Source organism: Salvelinus alpinus, chromosome 4 (assembly GCF_045679555.1).
Source record: "Salvelinus alpinus chromosome 4, SLU_Salpinus.1, whole genome shotgun sequence".
NCBI classification, from domain to species: Eukaryota; Metazoa; Chordata; class Actinopteri; order Salmoniformes; family Salmonidae; genus Salvelinus; species Salvelinus alpinus.
Window position 1 is genome coordinate 102,407,467 of NC_092089.1, and position 22,317 is coordinate 102,429,783.

Here is a 22,317-nt window from a genome sequence, read left to right on the forward strand (position 1 = left end):
TATTGTTCCTATGATCTGTCAGTCAATGAAGGGGACGTCTTTCTTAATGTTGTCTATTTGTGTGACTGATCATTCAAGACAATTTGGGTCAATGTAGGATTTTCCCTTGAAATAAATGGCTGTTATTTTAATCTGTTTGATCAGGTGACATCATGCCCCCAATGTTCTGTCCCTGAATTAACTCTTAACTGTGAGGTGAAAGGTCAGGCTGAGGTTTGTAACCCCCACAAACGCTAACCCTCCCTGTCCCCTGCTGGGTGATCATTGGGGGATCTAGCTAACCACCATATAGACCAGGGGTATTCAACTCTGACCTTACGAGGTCCGGAGCCTGCTGCTGGTTTTCTATTCTACCTGATAATTATTTGCACACACCTGGTGTCCCAGGTCTAAATCGGTCCCTGATCAGAGGGGAATCACCCACCTGGTGTCCCAGGTCTAAATCGGTCCCTGATCAGAGGGGAATCACCCACCTGGTGTCCCAGGTCTAAATCAGTCCCTGATCAGAGGGGAATCACACACCTGGTGTCCCAGGTCTAAACCAGCCCCTGATTAGAGAGGAATCACCCACCTGGTGTCCCAGGTCTAAATCAGTCCCTGATCAGAGGGGAATCACCCACCTGGTGTCCCAGGTCTAAATCAGTCCCTGATCAGAGGGGAATCACCCACCTGGTGTCCCAGGTCTAAATCAGTCCCTGATCAGAGGGGAATCACCCACCTGGTGTCCCAGGTCTAAATCAGTCCCTGATCAGAGGGGAATCACCCACCTGGTGTCCCAGGTCTAAATCAGTCCCTGTTCAGAGGGGAATCACCCACCTGGTGTCCCAGGTCTAAATCAGTCCCTGACTAGAGGGGAATCACCCACCTGGTGTCCCAGGTCTAAATCAGTCCCTGTTCAGAGGGGAATCACCCACCTGGTGTCACAGGTCTAAATCAGTCCCTGATCAGAGGGGAATCACACACCTGGTGTCCCAGGTCTAAATCGGTCCCTGATCAGAGGGGAATCACACACCTGGTGTCCCAGGTCTAAATCAGTCCCTGATCAGAGGGGAATCACCCACCTGGTGTCCCAGGTCTAAATCAGTCCCTGATCAGAGGGGAATCACACACCTGGTGTCCCAGGTCTAAATCAGTCCCTGATCAGAGGGGAATCACACACCTGGTGTCCCAGGTCTAAATCAGTCCCTGATCAGAGGAGAACAATGAAAAACGCAGTGGAACTGGCTTGGAGGTCTAGAGTTGAGTTTGAGGGGACTAGTTCATTATTCATTGGGTCTTCTATGGATAACACACCAGCCATTCTGTATGGTTCCTTCTCTCTACCAGTCTAGTTTACTTGGTGATGCCACGGGGAAGCTAGATCCTTCCTCTCTACCAGTCTAGTTTACTTGGTGATGCCACGGGGAAGCTAGATCCTTCCTCTCTACCAGTCTAGTTTACTTGGTGATGCCACGGGGAAGCTAGATCCTTCCTCTCTACCAGTCTAGTTTACTTGGTGATGCCACGGGGAAGCTAGATCCTTCCTCTCTACCAGTCTAGTTTACTTGGTGATGCCACGGGGAAGCTAGATCCTTTCTCTCTACCAGTCTAGTTTACTTGGTGATGCCACGGGGAAGCTAGATCCTTCCTCTCTACCAGTCTAGTTTACTTGGTGATGCCACGGGGAAGCTAGATCCTTCCTCTCTACCAGTCTAGTTTACTTGGTGATGCCACGGGGAAGCTAGATCCTTCCTCTCTACCAGTCTAGTTTACTTGGTGATGCCACGGGGAAGCTAGATCCTTCCTCTCTACCAGTCTAGTTTACTTGGTGATGCCACGGGGAAGCTAGATCCTTCCTCTCTACCAGTCTAGTTTACTTGGTGATGCCACGGGGAAGCTAGATCCTTCCTCTCTACCAGTCTAGTTTACTTGGTGATGCCACGGGGAAGCTAGATCCTTCCTCTCTACCAGTCTAGTTTACTTGGTGATGCCACGGGGAAGCTAGATCCTTCCTCTCTACCAGTCTAGTTTACTTGGTGATGCCACGGGGAAGCTAGATCCTTCCTCTCTACCAGTCTAGTTTACTTGGTGATGCCACGGGGCAGCTAGATCCTTTCTCTCTACCAGTCTAGTTTACTTGGTGATGCCACGGGGAAGCTAGATCCTTCCTCCGTCCAATGTTCCTGATTTGATAGCCCTCAGTTTATGTTAAATGTTCGTCCCAATATTCTCCTCAGTTTATAGTTCATAGTCTCCCCAGTTCATAGTCTCTGAATAATAGATGTTAGCTTAACCCTTTAGTTCCACCTCCCACAGATGCGGTGACCTCAACCTGTTTTAAATGATGTTTCTAGAGACGATATCTCTCTCATCGTCACTCAATGCCTAGGTTTACCTCCACTGTATTCACATCCTACCATCATCACTCAATGCCTAGGTTTACCTCCACTGTATTCACATCCTACCATACCTTTGTCTGTACATTATGACTTGAATCTATTCTACCGTGCCCAGAAACCTGCTCCTTTTACTCTGTTCTGAACGTACTAGACGACCAGTTCTTATAGCCTTTAGCCGTACCCTTATCCTACTCCTCCTCTGTTCCTCTGGTGATGTAGAGGTTAATCCAAGCCCTGCAGTGCCTAGCTCCACTCCCATTCCCCAGGAGCTCTCATTTGTTGACTTCTGTAACCGTAAAAGCCTTGGTTTCATGCATGTTAACATTAGAATCCTCCCCCTAAGTTTGTTTTATTCACTGCCTTAGCACACTCTGCCAACCCGGATGTCCTAGCCGTGTCTGAATCCTGGCTCAGGAAGACCACCAAAAACCCTGAAATGTCCATCCCTAATTATAACATTTTCCGACAAGATAGAACTGCCAAAAGGGGCAGAGTTGCAATCTAATGCAGAGATGGCCTGCAGAGTTCTGTCTTACTATCCAGGTCTGTGCCCAAACAATTTGAGCTTCTACTTTTAAAAATCCACCTTTCCAGAAACAAGTCTCTCACCGTTGCCGCTTGCTATAGACCACCTACTGCCCCCAGCTGTGCCTTGAACACCATATGTGAATTGATTGCCCCCCATCTATCTTCAGAGATTGTACTGTTAGGTGACCTAAACTGGGACATGCTTAACACCCCGGCTGTCCTACAATCTAAGCTAGATGCCCTCAATCTCACACAAATTATCAATGAACCCACCAGGTACAACCCCAAATCCGTAAACACGGGCACCCTCATAGATATCATCCTGACCAACCTGCCCTCTAAATACACCTCTGCAGTCTTCAACCAGGATCTCAGCGATCAGTAACTCATTGCCTGCGTCCGTAATGGGCCCTCTGTCAAACGACCACCCCTCGTCACTGTCAAACGCTCCCTAAAATACTTCAGCGAGCAGGCCTTTCTAATCAACCTGGCTTGACCTCATCCCGTCAGTAGAGGATGCCTGGTTGTTATATAAAAGGGCTTTCCTCCATCTTAAATAAGCATGACCCATTCAAAAAATGTATAACTAAGAATAGATATAGCCCTTGGTTGACCCCAGACTTGACTGCCCTTGACCAGCACAAAAACATCCTGTGGCGTACTGCATTAGCATCAAATATATCCCACATGATATGCAACTTTTCAGGGAAGTTAGGAACCAATATACACAAGCAGTTAGGAAAGCAAAGGCTAGTTTTTTCAAACAGAAATTTGCATCCTGTAGCACAAACTCCAAAAGGTTCTGGGACACTAAAGTCCATGGAGAATAAGAGCACCTCCTCCCAGCTGCCCACTGCACTGAGGCTAGGAAACACTGTCACCACCGATAAATCCACGATAATTGAGAAAAGCATTTTTCTACTGCTGGCCATGCTTTTCACCTGGCTACACCTACCCCGGTCAACTGCCCCGCACCCCCCACAGCAACTTGCCCAAGCCTCCCCATTTCTCCTCAAATCCAGATAGCTGATGTTCTGAAAGAGCTGCAAAATCTGGACCCCTACAAATCAGCCGGGCTAGACAATCTGGACCCTCTCTTTCTAGAATTATACGCCACAATTGTTGCAACCCCTATTACTAGCCTGTTCAACCTCTCTTTCGTATCGTCTGAGATTCCCAAAGATTGGAAAGCTGCCGCGGTCATCCTCCTCTTCAAAGGGGGGGATACTCTAGACCCAAACTGCTACAGACCTATATCTATCCTACCCTGCCTTTCTAAGGTCTTCGAAAGCCAAGTTAACAAACAGATCACCGACCATTTCGAATCCCACCGTACCTTCTCCGCTATGCAATCTGGTTTCCGAGCTGGTCATGGGTGCACCTCAGCCACGCTCAAGGTCCTAAACGATATCATAACTGCCATCGATAAGAGACAGTACTGTGCAGCCGTATTCATCGACCTGGCTAAGGCTTTTGACTCTGTCAATCACCACATTCTTATCTGCAGACTCAACAGCCTTGGTTTCTCAAATGACTGCCTCGCCTGGTTCACCAAATACTTTTCAGGCAGAGTTCAGTGTGTCAAATCGGAGGGCCTGTTGTCCGGGCCTCTGGCCGTCTCTATGGGGGTGCCACAGGGTACAATTCTCGAGCTGACTCTTTTCTCTGTATACATCAATGATGTCGCTCTTGCTGTTAGTGATTCTCTGATCCACCTCTACGCAGACGACACCATTCTGTATACTTCTGGCCCTTCTTTGGACACTGTGCTAACTAACCTCCAGACAAGCTTCAATGCCATACAACTCTCCTTCCGTGTTCTCCAACTGCTCTTAAATGCAAGTAAAACTAAATGCATGCTCTTCAACCGATCGCTGCCTGCACCTGCCCGCCTGTCCAACATCACTACTCTGGACGGCTCTGACCTAGAATATGTGGACAACTACAAATACCTGGGTGTCTGGTTAGACTGTAAACTCTCCTTCCAGACTCACATTAAGCATCTCCAATCCAAAATGAAATCTAGAATCACCTTCCTATTTCGCAACAAAGCCTCCTTCACTCATGCTGCCAAACATACCCTCGTAAAACTGACTATCCTACTGATCCTCGACTTTGGCGATGTCATTTACAAAATAACCTCCAACACTCTACTCAACAAATTGGATGCAGTCTATCACAGTGCCATCCGTTTTGTCACCAAAGCCCCATATACTACCCACCACTGCGAGCTGTACGCTCTCGTTGGCTGGCCCTCGCTTCATACTCGTCGCCAAACCCACTGGCCCCAGGTCAGCTACAAGTCTTTGCTAGGTAAAGCCCCGCCTTATCTCAGCTCACTGGTCACCATAGCAGCACCCACCCGCAGCATGTGCTCCAGCAGGTATATCTCACTGGTCACCCCCAAAGCCAATTCCTCCTTTGGCCGCCTTTCCTTCCAGTTCTCTGCTGCCAATGACTGGAACAAACTGCAAAAATCACTGAAGCTGGAGGGTCATATCTCCCTCACTAGCTTTAAGCACCAGCTGTCAGAGCAGCTCACAGATCATTGCACCTGTACATAGCCCATCTGTAAATAGCCCATCCAACTACCTCATCCCCATACTGTTATTATTATCTTATTTTTGCTCCTTTGCACCCCAGTATCCCTTGCACACTCATCTTCTGCACATCTATCACTCCAGTGTTTAATTGCTATATTGTAATTACTTTGCCACCATGGCCTATTTATTGCCTTACCTCCCTTATCTTACCTCATTTGCACTCACTGTATATAGACTTTTTCTACTCTGTCTTTCTTTTTTCTCTATTGTGTTATTGACTGTATGTTTGTTTATTCCATGTGTAACTCTGTGTTGTTGTGTGCATCAAACTACTTTGCTTTATCTTGGCCAGGTCGCAGTTGTAAATGAGAACTTATTCTCAACTAGCCTAACTGGTTAAATAAAATAAATAAATAAATGAATCACGCTTCACCATCTGGCACTCTGACGGACGAATGTGGGTTTGGCGGATGCCAGGAGAACGGTACCTGCCCCAATGCATAGTGCCAACTGTAAAGCTTGGTGGAGGAGGAATAATGGTCTGGGGCTGTTTTTCATGGTTCGGGCTAGACCCCTTAGTTCCAGTGAAGGGAAATCTTAACGCTACAGCATACAATGACATTCTAGACAATTCTGTGCTTCCAACTTTGTGGCAACAGTTTGGGGAAAGCCCTTTCCTGTTTCAGCGTGACAATGCCCCCGTGCAGGTCCATACAGAACTGGTTTGTCGAGATCGGTGTGGAAGAACTTGACTGGCCTGCACAGAGCCCTGACCTCAACCTCATCTAACACCTTTGGGATGAATTGGAACGCCGACTGTGAACCAGGCCTAATCGCCCAACATCATTGCCGACCTCACTAATACTCTTGTGGCTGAATGGAAGCAAGTCCCTGCAGCAATGTTCCAACATCTAGTGGAAAGCCTTCCCAGAAGAGTGGAGGCTGTTATAGCAGCAATGTTCCAACATCTAGTGGAAAGCCTTCCCTGAAGAGTGGAGGCTGTTGTAGCAGCAAAGGGGGAAACAACTACATATTAATGCCCATGATTTGGGAATGAGATGTTGGAAGAGCAGGTGTCCACATACTGTTGGTCACGTAGTGTATGCAATAACTAACGTTAATTAATATTAGACTGTAAAACAACTATGTAATAATTAACGTTAGACTGTATAACCACAGATATAACAATGAGCCAGATGTTCCACACCAGATGTATAAATGTGAAGCATCCGGTTGGCGTTTCCTCTCACTACCAAATATGGTGCTGAGCGGAAACCCAGTGGCCGGCAGTGGGAGAAGATGGAGCGAGATGGATTTTGACCGACATTCTGATCATTTTCTCCTTGATGAAACATTTAATCTCAATACTGTTTTCTGTTTCCTAAACTAGAATCTGTAACAAACTACGTTTTGTAATCTTTACCCTTTGCCAAAAAAATAAGTCTCAGCAAATAAATATCAATGCTAGCTAGCTACGATTTTTTTCCTCGTTGGACCCGCGTTTACAAATGTATCCAATTTTAGTTTGTGTTGGTTTAGCTTTATTGCGTCATGAGGTGTCCAGATATCTCTTGTAACTGTTCCGTTATCTGGTTTTAATGTCCATTCTAGAATGCCCTTCTTGCCAATCAGAAACAACTATTCAACAATACCGTGCTATAACTAATGTTATAAACTGGTTGGTTCGAGCCCTGAATGTTGATTGGCTGACAGCCGAGGTATATCAGACCGTATACCACGGTGATGACAAATAATATTTGTAATTTGTAATTATAATAGCAATAAGGCACCTCGGAGGTTTGTGGTATATTGCCATTATACCACGGCTAAGGGCTGTATTCCAGGCACTCCGCGTTACGATGTGCCTAACAACAGCCCTTGATGGGCCATATACCACACCCCCCCTGCCTGTGAGATGTTAAAGGGGGTCTGCACCACTTCATTCTACCATTCCATGTGAGATGTTAAAGGGGGTCAGCACCACCTCATTCTGCCATTCCATGTGAGATGTTAAAGGGGGTCAGCTCCACTTCATTCTGCCATTCCATGTGAGATGTTAAAGGGGGTCAGCTCCACCTCATTCTGCCATTCCATGTGAGATGTTAAAGGGGGTCAGCTCCACCTCATTCTGCCATTCCATGTGAGATGTTAAAGGGGGTCAGCACCACTTCATTCTACCATTCCATGTGAGATGTTAAAGGGGGTCAGCTCCACTTCATTCTACCATTCCATATGAGATGTTAAAGGGGGTCCACTTCATTCTACCATTCCATGTGAGATGTTAAAGGGGGTCAGCACCACTTCATTCTACCATTCCATGAGATGTTAAAGGGGGTCAGCTCCACCTCATTCTGCCATTCCATGTGAGATGTTAAAGGGGGTCAGCTCCACTTCATTCTACCATTCCATGTGAGATGTTAAAGGGGGTCAGCTCCACTTCATTCTACCATTCCATGTGAGATGTTAAAGGGGGTCAGCACCACCTCATTCTACCATTCCATGTGAGATGTTAAAGGGGGTCAGCTCCACTTCATTCTACCATTCCATGTGAGATGTTAAAGGGGGTCAGCACCACTTCATTCTACCATTCCATGTGAGATGTTAAAGGGGGTCAGCTCCACTTCATTCTGCCATTCCATGTGAGATGTTAAAGGGGGTCAGCTCCACTTCATTCTACCATTCCATGTGAGATGTTAAAGGGGGTCAGCTCCACTTCATTCTACCATTCCATGTGAGATGTTAAAGGGGGTCAGCTCCACTTCATTCTACCATTCCATGTGAGATGTTAAAGGGGGTCAGCTCCACTTCATTCTACCATTCCATATGAGATGTTAAAGGGGGTCAGCTCCACTTCATTCTACCATTCCATGTGAGATGTTAAAGGGGGTCAGCACCACTTCATTCTACCATTCCATGTGAGATGTTAAAGGGGGTCAGCACCACTTCATTCTGCCATTCCATGTGAGATGTTAAAGGGGGTCAGCTCCACTTCATTCTACCATTCCATATGAGATGTTAAAGGGGGTCAGCTCCACTTCATTCTACCATTCCATGTGAGATGTTAAAGGGGGTCTGCACCACTTCATTCTACCATTCCATGTGAGATGTTAAAGGGGGTCAGCACCACTTCATTCTGCCATTCCATGTGAGATGTTAAAGGGGGTCAGCTCCACTTCATTCTACCATTCCATATGAGATGTTAAAGGGGGTCAGCTCCACTTCATTCTACCATTCCATGTGAGATGTTAAAGGGGGTCAGCACCACTTCATTCTGCCATTCCATGTGAGATGTTAAAGGGGGTCAGCACCACTTCATTCTGCCATTCCATGTGAGATGTTAAAGGGGGTCAGCTCCACTTCATTCTACCATTCCATGTGAGATGTTAAAGGGGGTCAGCTCCACTTCATTCTACCATTCCATATGAGATGTTAAAGGGGGTCAGCTCCACTTCATTCTACCATTCCATGTGAGATGTTAAAGGGGGTCAGCACCACTTCATTCTACCATTCCATGTGAGATGTTAAAGGGGGTCAGCACCACTTCATTCTGCCATTCCATGTGAGATGTTAAAGGGGGTCAGCTCCACTTCATTCTACCATTCCATATGAGATGTTAAAGGGGGTCAGCTCCACTTCATTCTACCATTCCATGTGAGATGTTAAAGGGGGTCTGCACCACTTCATTCTACCATTCCATGTGAGATGTTAAAGGGGGTCAGCACCACTTCATTCTGCCATTCCATGTGAGATGTTAAAGGGGGTCAGCTCCACTTCATTCTACCATTCCATATGAGATGTTAAAGGGGGTCAGCTCCACTTCATTCTACCATTCCATGTGAGATGTTAAAGGGGGTCAGCACCACTTCATTCTGCCATTCCATGTGAGATGTTAAAGGGGGTCAGCACCACTTCATTCTGCCATTCCATGTGAGATGTTAAAGGGGGTCAGCTCCACTTCATTCTACCATTCCATGTGAGATGTTAAAGGGGGTCAGCACCACTTCATTCTGCCATTCCATGTGAGATGTTAAAGGGGGTCAGCTCCACTTCATTCTGCCATTCCATGTGAGATGTTAAAGGGGGTCAGCTCCACCTCATTCTACCATTCCATGTGAGATGTTAAAGGGGGTCAGCTCCACTTCATTCTACCATTCCATGTGAGATGTTAAAGGGGGTCAGCTCCACTTCATTCTGCCATTCCATGTGAGATGTTAAAGGGGGTCAGCTCCACTTCATTCTGCCATTCCATATGATATGTTAAAGGGGGTCAGCACCACTTCATTCTACCATTCCATGTGAGATGTTAAAGGGGGTCAGCTCCACTTCATTCTACCATTCCATGTGAGATGTTAAAGGGGGTCAGCACCACTTCATTCTACCATTCCATATGAGATGTTAAAGGGGGTCCACTTCATTCTACCATTCCATGTGAGATGTTAAAGGGGGTCAGCACCACTTCATTCTACCATTCCATGTGAGATGTTAAAGGAGGTCAGCACCACTTCATTCTGCCATTCCATGTGAGATGTTAAAGGGGGTCAGCACCACTTCATTCTACCATTCCATGTGAGATGTTAAAGGGGGTCAGCTCCACTTCATTCTGCCATTCCATGTGAGATGTTAAAGGGGGTCAGCTCCACCTCATTCTGCCATTCCATGTGAGATGTTAAAGGGGGTCAGCTCCACCTCATTCTGCCATTCCATGTGAGATGTTAAAGGGGGTCAGCTCCACTTCATTCTACCATTCCATGTGAGATGTTAAAGGGGGTCAGCACCACTTCATTCTACCATTCCATGTGAGATGTTAAAGGGGGTCAGCTCCACCTCATTCTACCATTCCATGTGAGATGTTAAAGGGGGTCAGCTCCACTTCATTCTACCATTCCATGTGAGATGTTAAAGGGGGTCAGCTCCACTTCATTCTACCATTCCATGTGAGATTTTAAAGGGGGTCAGCTCCACTTCATTCTACAATGTATTACACAACGTTGCATTTGACTCTTTAACGTTCTCTATCAAAACAATGATATCTCAGACACTGCATGAGTCCCAAATGACACTATATTCCCTATATAGTGAACTCTATGTCCCCTGGTCAAAAGTAGTGCACTATATAGTGAACCCTATGTGCCCCGGTCAAAAGTATTGCACTATATATGGAATAGGGTGTAATTTGGGACGTATAAATCACATATCTAGCAGTACCCTCCACGTCCATGGCTCTGTAGTACGTCATATTTTCATCGTTGTCGGATGAAAACCTTGGCACTCCATTTTATTTGTGTACAGGCATTGAAAGCAGTAACTCCCCTCAATGTGCTCTGAACATTTCACAACTGCAGGACCAAGATTATTATTTAAATAGATTCTGAAGTTCCATAATTGTGTTTTTGTTAATGGCCAAATATGGAAGGGTTTTCCTTTCCTGAAAAGTTTATGTTTTGGAGATAAGAGGTTTTCACTCATTGAACAGCGATGCTATGTGCGATTAAAAAAAAAAAGTGTATATTTTCAACCAGGCAAGTCAGTTTAGAACAAATTCTTATTTACAATGACGGTCTACCAGGGAACAGTGGGTTAACTGCCTTGTTCAGGGGCAGAACAACTGATTTTTACTTTGTCAGTTCAGGGGTTCGATCGATCAACCTTTCGGTTACAGGCCCAACGCTTTAACCACTAGGCTACCTGCCGCTATGCAAGAGAGAGATGGGATTTATTTCTCACATATGAGCTCTATGCTTTGCTGAGTCTGTTAGTAGTGAGATCAGATCACTTCCTGTCACAGTGATCACATTATCAGGTTGGATCATTTAATGACACTGTTATGAACACGGACAGAGGAAGCTCTGTCCAGTTTCTCTCTCTGGGTGGGTACGGCACAAATGGCCCTCAGCCTGTTCTCTATAGTGCACTACTTCTGACCAGGGCCCATAGGACCTTGGTAGTATACAGGGAACAGGGTGCCATTTGACCAGGGCCCATAGGACCTTGGTAGTAAACAGGGAACAGGGAACCATTTGACCAGGGCCCATAGGACCTTGGTAGTAAACAGGGAACAGGGAACCATTTGACCAGGGCCCATAGGACCTTGGTAGTAAACAGGGAACAGGGAACCATTTGACCAGGGCCCATAGGACCTTGGTAGTAAACAGGGAACAGGGTGCCATTTGACCAGGGCCCATAGGACCTTGGTAGTAAACAGGGAACAGGGCACCATTTGACCAGGGCCCATAGGACCTTGGTAGTATACAGGGAACAGGGTGCCATTTCACCAGGGCCCATAGGACCTTGGTAGTATACAGGGAACAGGGTACCATTTGACCAGGGCCCATAGGACCTTGGTAGTATACAGGGAACAGGGTACCATTTGACCAGGGCCCATAGGACCTTGGTAGTATACAGGGAACAATGCTATGTTGTTGTCTTAGGTCTCTCTTTATGTAGTGTTGTGTTGTCTCTCAGGCCCCCGTCCCCGCAGGAGGCCTTTTGCCTTTTGGTAGGCCGTCATTGTAAATAAGAATTCGTTCTTAACTTGCTTGACCTAGGTAAATAAAGGTTAAATAAAATGAAATAAAAAAAACATGTTGAATGTAATAATGTATCTGTTTTTGTGAATTCCACCTCTCACCACTGCGTGGCGCTGCAGTCAAAGTACAGACCTAAAACAAACATCCTTTTTCCGTCTCATGCTCCCCCAGTTTCCGGGAATATCCCTGAGAAAATGGACTCCTGAGGCCGTACCCAAATAGTTGAGCGAATTTGTTAGAATAAAACTACGAAAGTCCAAAATAAGGAATAACGACACAAATACAACACAGGTACTGTGAAAGGATGACATATTTAGATTTTGTTAACTCGTCTTTTGAAATATAAAGTGGGTCGTTAAATTGTGCTAACCTGTTAGTTCGCTAACTTTAGCGGTCAGCTAGCAGCTATCTAACAGTAACTGTCGTAGCGGCTTCGGAAGGTGTTCGCTAGCTGACTAGATTGCTTAATCAACTAGCTGACGAAGTAATTGGTGTTGATTATAGTTAGTTAGCTAACGACGTCAAAAACATCTATTTCGAAAGATACCATGTTAACTAGCGAGACAGCCAACGTTATTCGAACCTTACTGGCTTAGTTTCGTGTTGGTGAAATATGTCAGTCTTCCTTATTCCTGATGTCATGTAGCTAACGGCAGTTAGCATTTTTTCGAGGTCTTCATTTATTTACTTACTAGCTAACTTAACTAGCCCGTTTGTCACAGTTGCGCCAGCTACAAACGACACAAACGTCAAGTGTTTTTCCTATAGCGGATAGTATATTCATAATTTTTGGTGTAACACAAAATACACCACAAAAGCTAGCTAACGTTAGCTTGCTCATTCCACAAATGACTGCAATGTAAAAGTTTGTCGTTAGCCTGCTAGCCAACGTTAGCAGTTCTGCTAGCTAGCCAAATGTTTATCTTGAGTTAACTAGCTATTTAGTCTTGCCAACTTGAAATGTTTGCTATGGTCACAACTTGAAATCATAAAATAATAATATTGTTAGTATATTGTTACCTAGTTTTGGCTTTGAAACGGTAAATGTTGAGATGTAACTAGCTAACGGAGTTGTTTGTCCATCTTTTTCGATGCAATTTTCTGCTAAGCTAGTTAGCATGCTAATTGTTAACTCGCCAGATGATTCCATTTTGTTTTTGTCGACTTTGGTCTGACTGGCTAGCTGCTGATTTGTAATCAAAACAAGGGACTCCGTTTAGATGAGACTTATAAAGGATGTGACATGTTGGTGCGTCAGAGTAAAGGATGACCACCAAGCGAACAATCATTTTCCTTGATGTCTGAAATGTCCTCATTACGTTAACAGCAGTTTACTGAACGCTAGCTAACTTGGTAGCTAATAAGGTAATCGGTCTAATTCTATTTGTTGATGAATGTAATGTAGGGGTGACTAGCTGTTTTTTTTGCCTTGTACAACAATAACATCAAAAATATTCAATGTTAGAATCTGCTGACAGTCTCCTGTCTGTGGCCTTCCCCACCACTACCCAGCCAGTGTGTTAGCTCTGCTGACAGTCTCCTGTCTGTGGCCTTCCCCACCACTACCCAGCCAGTCTGTTAGCTCTGCTGACAGTCTCCTGTCTGTGGCCTTCCCCACCACTACCCAGCCAGTTTGTTAGCTCTGCTGACAGTCTCCTGTCTGTGGCCTTCCCCACCACTACCCAGCCAGTGTGTTAGCTCTGCTGACAGTCTCCTGTCTGTGGCCTTCCCCACCACTACCCAGCCAGTCTGTTAGCTCTGCTGACAGTCTCCTGTCTGTGGCCTTCCCCACCACTACCCAGCCAGTTTGTTAGCTCTGCTGACAGTCTCCTGTCTGTGGCCTTCCCCACCACTACCCAGCCAGTCTGTTAGCTCTGCTGACAGTCTCCTGTCTGTGGCCTTCCCCACCACTACCCAGCCAGTTTGTTAGCTCTGCTGACAGTCTCCTGTCTGTGGCCTTCCCCACCACTACCCAGCCAGTTTGTTAGCTCTGCTGACAGTCTCCTGTCTGTGGCCTTCCCCAGTACTACCCAGCACGTGTGTTTGCTCTGCTGACCCTTTGCTGTGTCAGTGTGTTAAAGATGCAGCTGGGCGAGAAGAGGATGCTTCCTCTCGAGGTTTCTTCCTTCTAGGGACGTTTTCCTGGCTCTTGTGCTCTTGCTTCTGCCTTAATTGTGCTTTGGTGTCTAGGCTGGGCTACTGTAAAAACTTTTTGGACAATTGCTAATGTAAAAATATATTTGATTATCCCTAGCAGCTGGATCGTGGGGACTCAGCGACAGACAGCGTTTATCTCCGTCTTCTCTCCCTTCGACACCTGATGGAGGGCTCCGACAGTTCCGAGCCGGGCGCCAGTGACCAACCAGAGGCCCAGCGCAGACGGCAACGGGACCGGCTAGACCGGGAGGAGGCCTTCTACCAGTTTGTCAACAACCTGAGTGAGGCAGACTACCGGCTGATGAGAGACAACAACCTGCTGGGTACCCCAGGTAACTGGCTTTCCTTTAATACACCTGTAGTAACACCTGTTATAAACCTGTAACACACCTCATTAGACAACAACCTGCTGGGTACCCCGGGTAACTGACTCTCCTTTAATACACCTGTAGTAACACCTGTTATAAACCTGTAACACACCTCATTAGACAACAACCTGCTGGGTACCCCGGGTAACTGACTCTCCTTTAATACACCTGTAGTAACACCTGTTATAAACCTGTAACACACCTCATTAGACAACAACCTGCTGGGTACCCCGGGTAACTGACTCTCACACCTGTAATGCATATCTCAGAGGGTTAACAGAGCAGTGTAGAGATGGATTTTCAATCTCATAGAAAAGTTAGTCTTCACTCTGTTTCATGTATCCTTATTTTTCTATTGCAGACTGTGGGTTGAATGCCTTTTTCAGTCAGGTTTTTAGATTGGCTATCTAAGGTGGTTGTCTCAGGTTTGAGTTTTTCTTATCATGATGTGCTGGAAAACCAAAGCCTGCGGACAACTGAAGATACCACGTCAGGCCAGTGGAGTGGGAGGTGGGCAGTATGTTTGGTGGAGCGTCTTTCCCGTGGAGAGCAGTGAGAGGACAGGGCCTGTCCTGGTAAGTCTGGTGGCTCTCAGTACTGTCCTGTCTCAGTACTGTCCTGTCTCAGTACTGTCCTGTCTCAGTACTGTCCTGTGTAACCAGGAGACAGACTACAGCTTTATAGGCAAATACTGGTGAATTGCCGGTAGTAAATGAAGGCAGTTAGAGCCAGTGTCGGTGTACTGAGTTGTAGTTTCACCCCTCCTAGGTGAGATCACAGCAGAGGAGTTGTTGAGTCGGCTGCAGCAGATTAAGGATGGACCAGAGCAGCAGCAGCCTAGCATCAACACCAGTGAGACAGGAGAAGCTACAGGAGGTAAGGCTCCTCTGTACTTTTCATTATGTCTTTCATGCAGAAATTCAAAGTTGGCTACTTAAAAAAAATAAACTCTTTAATGGTGAAATTGCCAGAACAACGGTCACTGCAAACAACAAACAGGTTTTTTTCTCCATTAGAATGTTGCCGCGTTCTCTCTGTTCCGTTTAGAATGTTGCCGCGTTCTCTCTGTTCCGTTTAGAATGTTGCCGCGTTCTCTCTGTTCCGTTTAGAATGTTGCCGCGTTCTCTCTGTTCCGTTTAGAATGTTGCCGCGTTCTCTCTGTTCCGTTTAGAATGTTGCCGCGTTCTCTCTGTTCCGTTTAGAATGTTGACGCGTTCTCTCTGTTCCGTTTAGAATGTTGACGCGTTCTCTCTGTTCCGTTTAGAATGTTGACGCGTTCTCTCTGTTCCGTTTAGAATGTTGCCGCGTTCTCTCTGTTCCGTTTAGAATGTTGACGCGTTCTCTCTGTTCCGTTTAGAATGTTGACGCGTTCTCTCTGTTCCGTTTAGAATGTTGACGCGTTCTCTCTGTTCCGTTTAGAACCGACAGAACCGGTGGAAGGTCCAGAGGACCCGTCTAATGGCGACACCCTCTTGGATTGGCTGAACACCGTCAGGCGGACAGGCAACACCACCCGCAGTGGTCACCGAGGCAACCAGTCGTGGCGGGCGGTGAGCCGGACCAACCCAAACAGTGGAGACTTCCGGTTCAGTCTGGAGATCAACGTTAACCGTAACCTGGCTGAGCAGCAGGCCCGCGCCGATGTGGGGGAGGGGGAGGCTCAGGAGGAAGCCCCAGCAGAAGCACCTGGCGATGGGGTGGAGGCAGTGGTCGGAGTGGAGGTCCAGGCAGGGACTGAGGCAGGGACTGAGGCAGTGGTCGGAGTGGAGGTCCAGGCAGGGACTGAGGCAGTGGTCGGAGTGGAGGTCCAGGCAGGGACTGAGGCAGTGGTCGGAGTGGAGGTCCAGGCAGGGACTGAGGCAGTGGTCGGAGTGGAGGTCCAGGCAGGGACTGAGGGAGTGGTCGGAGTGGAGGTCCAGGCAGGGACTGAGGCAGTGGTCGGAGTGGAGGTCCAGGCAGGGACTGAGGGAGTGGTCGGAGTGGAGGTCCAGGCAGGGACTGAGGCAGTGGTCGGAGTGGAGGTCCAGGCAGGGACTGAGGCAGTGGTCGGAGTGGAGGTCCAGGCAGGGACTGAGGCAGGGACTGAGGCAGGGACTGAGGCAGGGACTGAGGCAGGGACTGAGGCAGGGACTGAGGCAGGGACTGAGGCAGGGACTGAGGTGCCCATGGAGACAGGAGAGGTGCTGGAGGAACCAGTTGTGGAGGAGCTGGCTGTCATAGTGGAACCAGAAGTGGAGATGGAGCCAGAGGCTGAAGTAGAAGCTGAGCCAGAAGTAGAAGCAGAGATGGTCCCAGAGTTAGTAGTAGAGGTAGTCCCACAGCCGCCCAGCCCTGTCACCACCACCCCTCCTGTCTCCAGACCAGCCAGTCCCCTGGTGCAGGCCCCTCCAGCCACCCCGGCCCCTGCCCCTCCCAGCCCTCCCCCTGAGGAGCCTCCGCGGCGTGGCCAGAGACGAGCCCGCAGCCGTAGCCCCGAGCAGCGCCGGACCAGGGCTCGCACCACACGGAGCCGTTCCCCTCTCACCCTGGACCGACTGGACGGCCTCCCCCGCCACGTGCCCAACGCCGCCCCTTCACACAGCCCCCCCACCCTGCCCCCCCAGGCCCCCGCAGAGGGAAGCTCACGGACTCGACAGCATGTTCTGTCCCGGCAGAGCACTGCAGAGTACGAGGTCCAGTCAGCCGGAACAGGGTCTGAGACCGCCCCAGAGCCCGTTACCACCCCACCCCAGGAGGGAGAGGCTGCGGGCACGGAGGGAGCAGCAGGACGACGTCCCCCCACCATCATGCTGGACCTGCAGGTGCGTCGTGTTCGTCCAGGTGAGTACCGCCAGAGGGACAGCATTGCTAACAGAACCCGCTCACGCTCCCAGAACTCCAACAACACCTTCCTGTACGAGAGTGAGAGGGGGGGATTCCGCAGGACCTTCTCCCGGTCCGAGCGTGCGGGTGTGAGGACGTACGTCAGCACCATCAGGATCCCCATCAGGAGGATCAGTGACGCAGGGTTGGGAGAGGCCACCTCCATGGCTCTGCAGACCATGATACGACAGATCATGACCGGCTTCGGAGAGCTCAGCTACTTCATGGACTCAGACTCTGACTCCTCGGACTCAAACCGTGGCGGTGGTAACCCCACTGGCGCTGCCGACCTGGCCGAGGCGCTCAACACTCCCGACGGGGGAGTAGCCGGTATGGCGGAGGGGGCGGAGCCTCCTGTCTCAGTGGGTGGGCCTAGTGTGGGAGGAGCCGGGGAGGCAAGGACAGAGGAGGGGGAAGAAGGGGTTGGTGTAGGTCTGGCCCCAGGGATAGGTTTAGGGGTGGGGGGCACCCCCAGGGAGGGGCGAGCTCGGCCCCGTGCCCCCATCAGTTTGGAGGAACCAGGGTCACTACCCTTCCTCCGCCTTGCTCACTTCTTCCTCCTGAATGATGAGGATGAGGAACAGCCCAGAGGACTCACCAAGGAGCAGATCGACAACCTCTCCACCAGGAACTTTGGGGAGAGTGATGCTCTGAAGACCTGCAGTGTGTGTATCACAGAGTATGCTGAGGGGAACAAGTTGAGGAAGTTGCCCTGTTCTCATGAGTACCATGTTCACTGTATCGACCGCTGGCTGTCTGAGAACTCCACCTGTCCTATCTGCCGCAGGGCCGTGCTGGTGTCTGCTAACCGGGAGAGTGTGGTCTAACCTGGAGAGCTGGATGTCAGGGGTCAGCGGTGCTCCAGGCAGACAGCTCCACTATATAACACCGTGTCAGTTCTGCAGGCCTTTCTCCTAGTCAGACCATATACATTGTTCATGTTTTCATTCTTAAGCCATTACTGACTTTTATCCAACTGACATGCCGGTGTTTGGAGAGACAGACGGACGGACCAGAGAGAGAGAGACAGACAGGAAGGTGGTGTCTTCATAGTGTAGTAAGAGACATGAGAGATGCCACTGTCCCATTGGCCAACAGACCCCACTCTCCCTTACCTACCCTGAGAGGACCAACAGACCCCACTCTCCCTTACTTACCCTGAGAGGACCAACAGACCCCACTCTCCCTTACTTACCCTGAGAGGACCAACAGACCCCACTCTCCCTTACCTACCCTGAGAGGACCAACAGACCCCACTCTCCCTTACTTACCCTGAGAGGACCAACAGACCCCACTCTCCCTTACTTACCCTGAGAGGACCAACAGACCCCACTCTCCCTTACTTACCCTGAGAGGACCAACAGACCCCACTCTCCCTTACTTACCCTGAGAGGACCAACAGACCCCACTCTCCCTTACTTACCCTGAGAGGACCAACAGACCCCACTCTCCCTTACCTACCCTGAGAGGACCAACAGACCCCACTCTCCCTTACTTACCCTGAGAGGACCAACAGACCCCACTCTCCCTTACTTACCCTGAGAGGACCAACAGACCCCACTCTCCCTTACCTACCCTGAGAGGACCAACAGACCCCACTCTCCCTTACTTACCCTGAGAGGACCAACAGACCCCACTCTCCCTTACTTACCCTGAGAGGACCAACAGACCCCACTCTCCCTTACTTACCCTGAGAGGACCAACAGACCCCACTCTCCCTTACTTACCCTGAGAGGACCAACAGACCCCACTCTCCCTTACTTACCCTGAGAGGACCAACAGACCCCACTCTCCCTTACCTACCCTGAGAGGACCAACAGACCCCACTCTCCCTTACTTACCCTGAGAGGACCAACAGACCCCACTCTCCCTTACCTACCCTGAGAGGACCAACAGACCCCACTCTCCCTTACTTACCCTGAGAGGACCAACAGACCCCACTCTCCCTTACCTACCCTGAGAGGACCAACAGACCCCACTCTCCCTTACCTACCCTGAGAGGACCAACAGACCCCACTCTCCCTTACTTACCCTGAGAGGACCAACAGACCCCACTCTCCCTTACCTACCCTGAGAGGACCAACAGACCCCACTCTCCCTTACTTACCCTGAGAGGACCAACAGACCCCACTCTCCCTTACTTACCCTGAGAGGACCAACAGACCCCACTCTCCCTTACTTACCCTGAGAGGACCAACAGATCCCACTCTCCCTTACTTACCCTGAGAGGACCAACAGATCCCACTCTCCCTTACTTACCCTGAGAGGACCAACAGATCCCACTCTCCCTTACTTACCCTGAGAGGACCAACAGACCCCACTCTCCCTTACTTACCCTGAGAGGACCAACAGACCCCACTCTCCCTTACTTACCCTGAGAGGACCAACAGACCCCACTCTCCCTTACCTACCCTGAGAGGACCAACAGACCCCACTCTCCCTTACTTACCCTGAGAGGACCAACAGACCCCACTCTCCCTAACCTGTCTTACCCCAAGAGGGACTCCACTGTCCCCACCTCACCCTGCTCTCCACCTGAAAGATGAACTGAATTTATCAGTACTCTGGAACGGCTCACAGACTGTCAGTGTGTCAAAGCTTGCTGATTTAGTTTTTAAGTTAAAACTGTAGAATGTTGTACAGGCTTTAATGGGGAGAACAAGATGTGACGGACTTGGATTCCGTTTGGAATTCTTAGCTATCAGTTTATTTGGAATCGTATTGCATCATATTCATGACATCGGAATCAATGGTACTGATTATGAATTGTGTTGAGATGGGATGTAGGTATCTGTTAACTGATGCTAGTATGTAGTCTAACTCTAGCCCATCACCATGAAGCATTTTCTATTTCTGCCCTCTGACAGTGTTTCATCACGACATCTCAGAGTAGGAGTAGTGATCTAGGATCAGTGGTGATCTAGGATCAGTCCTTATCTTATTCATTAAACCTAAGAAGCCCAACTGATCCTAGATCACCACTCCTACTCTGGGACACTTTGTGGATACGGGCCCTGAATGATAACGACAACCTCCTCGTGTTCCTAACCTTGTGATGTCACCATGACAACCTGTTGGTTCTGCTACCATATGACCAGGAAGTGAACAGAGGGCTGCATTATGGCTCCGTCTCCACCACCCTATCTCTATATAGTGCACTACCCATAGGACTCTGGTCAGAAGTACTGCTCTATATAGGGAATAGTGACATTTGGGAATCACGTTTATTATGAGTTCCATGTGTTGGTTAGAGCCAGGCCAGGGCCAGGTTAGACCCAGGTTAGAGCCAGGCCAGGGCCAGGTTAGGGCCAGGCCAGGCTGCTGTCTCTGTCCTGTGTTTTGGCCAAGAACTTCTACCACCAAGAGATGTCTTCATATCTGGAACACCAGTGCAATAACTACAAAGTGGGAAAACTGAGAAAAAACAGGAAAAACTAAACGTAATATTCTAAACTTGTATATTATTTCTAAAATATTGTAGACTGAATATTCACAGTTAAAATGAAGACTTGTTCCCTTTTAAAAATGTGTTAAGCTTTTTATTTTCTAGAGCTGGGTTCTTTCTGTACATTCTGATAGCACTATCCCCTGGCGAGCGGTGGGCCTGTAGGATGCTGTACGTTGGCTGTACACACAGACGGAGTGTTCCATGCCATGATGACATCACATTATTCTATAGGGTCCATGTGTTCTCACGGTTGCCGTCGTTACCTCCTCCCTGTATAAATAAAGTTTTGGGTGGTTGAAGCTCTGTTATTGTTGATAATGACTAGTTGTAAATGAACTGTATTGTGTCTTTCTGACAGTGCTTCCCTACTAGCCTGGCTGTCTTCATCATGGCCTCCTACTGCACTATGTTGCATGGGTCCCAAATGGCTCCCTATATGCACTATAAAGGGAATAGGGAGCCAGACCAGTCCTGTGGTTTAATATCCCCGTGTTCATCAAGGGCACCCCTCTTTATCATGAAATATATTCTGCCGTCTCTACTTGTTGTTTGGCCTTTCAGAGGATATATTTTATAATTGATGATCCATGCAGAAGATGTGGGTATTTCAGTACACAGGGGGTGATGTTGAGAGGGCCACGTTGTTACAACTAGCCTCGTCGTGAACCAGGCTTCTCCAAGGGAGGTGTGACCACTTGATGTCGGAGGTATAGCAAATCAGTAAGCTGTTTTAACTCAGGTGGAGCACTTCTACAGACATGATCAATAGGGTTGATCAGAGTTAATCAATCCATAAGCTGTTTTAACTCACAGGTGGTGCACCGCTACAGACATGATCAATAGGGTTGATCAGAGTTAAGAACCAAGTGGGAAGGTGGTAATTACCAGTTGGATGCGGCCGCGTGATATGATCTCGTTGAGAAACGCCGATTGGCTAATGGCCAGCAAGCTGCATCATCCAGGGAAATCCTGCATCCATCGTCCAGGGAACTCCTGCATCGTCCAGGGAAACCCTGCCTTAAGAGTTCCACACCTGAGCAGTGACAGTGTTTGAGAGCATCAAAACTGATGTAGCCTGTCATGGGTAAATTCTGACTGACTGACAAATCTGCAAATAATATTGAGTAGTTATTTATGATAGAAGGTGATTTGTACATCAGTCTCGGCTCCAATGTGGAACTGTGTATCTGACCACCTGGCCTCACAGAGCCTGAATGTTTTATATATATACTGAACAAAAATATAAACGCAACATGTAAAGTGCTGGTTTCATGAGCTGAAATAAAAGATTCCAGAAATGTTCCATATGCACAAAAAGCTTATTTCTCTCATGTTGTACGCAAATTTGTTTACATCCCTGTTAGTGAAGATTTCTCCTTTGGCAATATAATCCATCCACCTGACAGGTGTGGCATATCAAGAAGCTGCTTAATAAACAGCAAGATCCTTACAAAGGTGCACCTTGTGCCATGGGCAAATGGCCACTGCTAGGGGGTGCTGAGGAGT

At 48.3% G+C, this 22,317-nt stretch overlaps 1 protein-coding gene across 2 annotated transcripts; it reads left to right on the forward strand.

The window, feature by feature from the left end:
* Nucleotides 1-12,156: 12,156 nt before the first annotated feature.
* Nucleotides 12,157-22,114, forward strand: LOC139574863 (E3 ubiquitin-protein ligase RLIM-like). 2 transcript variants are annotated; one of them, XM_071399831.1, is made up of 4 exons: nt 12,157-12,267; nt 14,231-14,465; nt 15,270-15,377; nt 15,921-22,114. In XM_071399831.1, exons 2-4 carry the CDS (start codon nt 14,297-14,299, stop codon nt 18,188-18,190), a joined length of 2,547 nt encoding a protein of 848 aa, XP_071255932.1. In that variant the 5' UTR covers nt 12,157-12,267; nt 14,231-14,296; the 3' UTR covers nt 18,191-22,114. The 2 variants fall into 2 exon arrangements, with proteins under 2 accessions (XP_071255932.1, XP_071255933.1); XM_071399832.1 differs by having other exon boundaries at nt 14,234-14,465.
* The last annotated feature ends 203 nt before the right edge of the window (nt 22,115-22,317 follow it).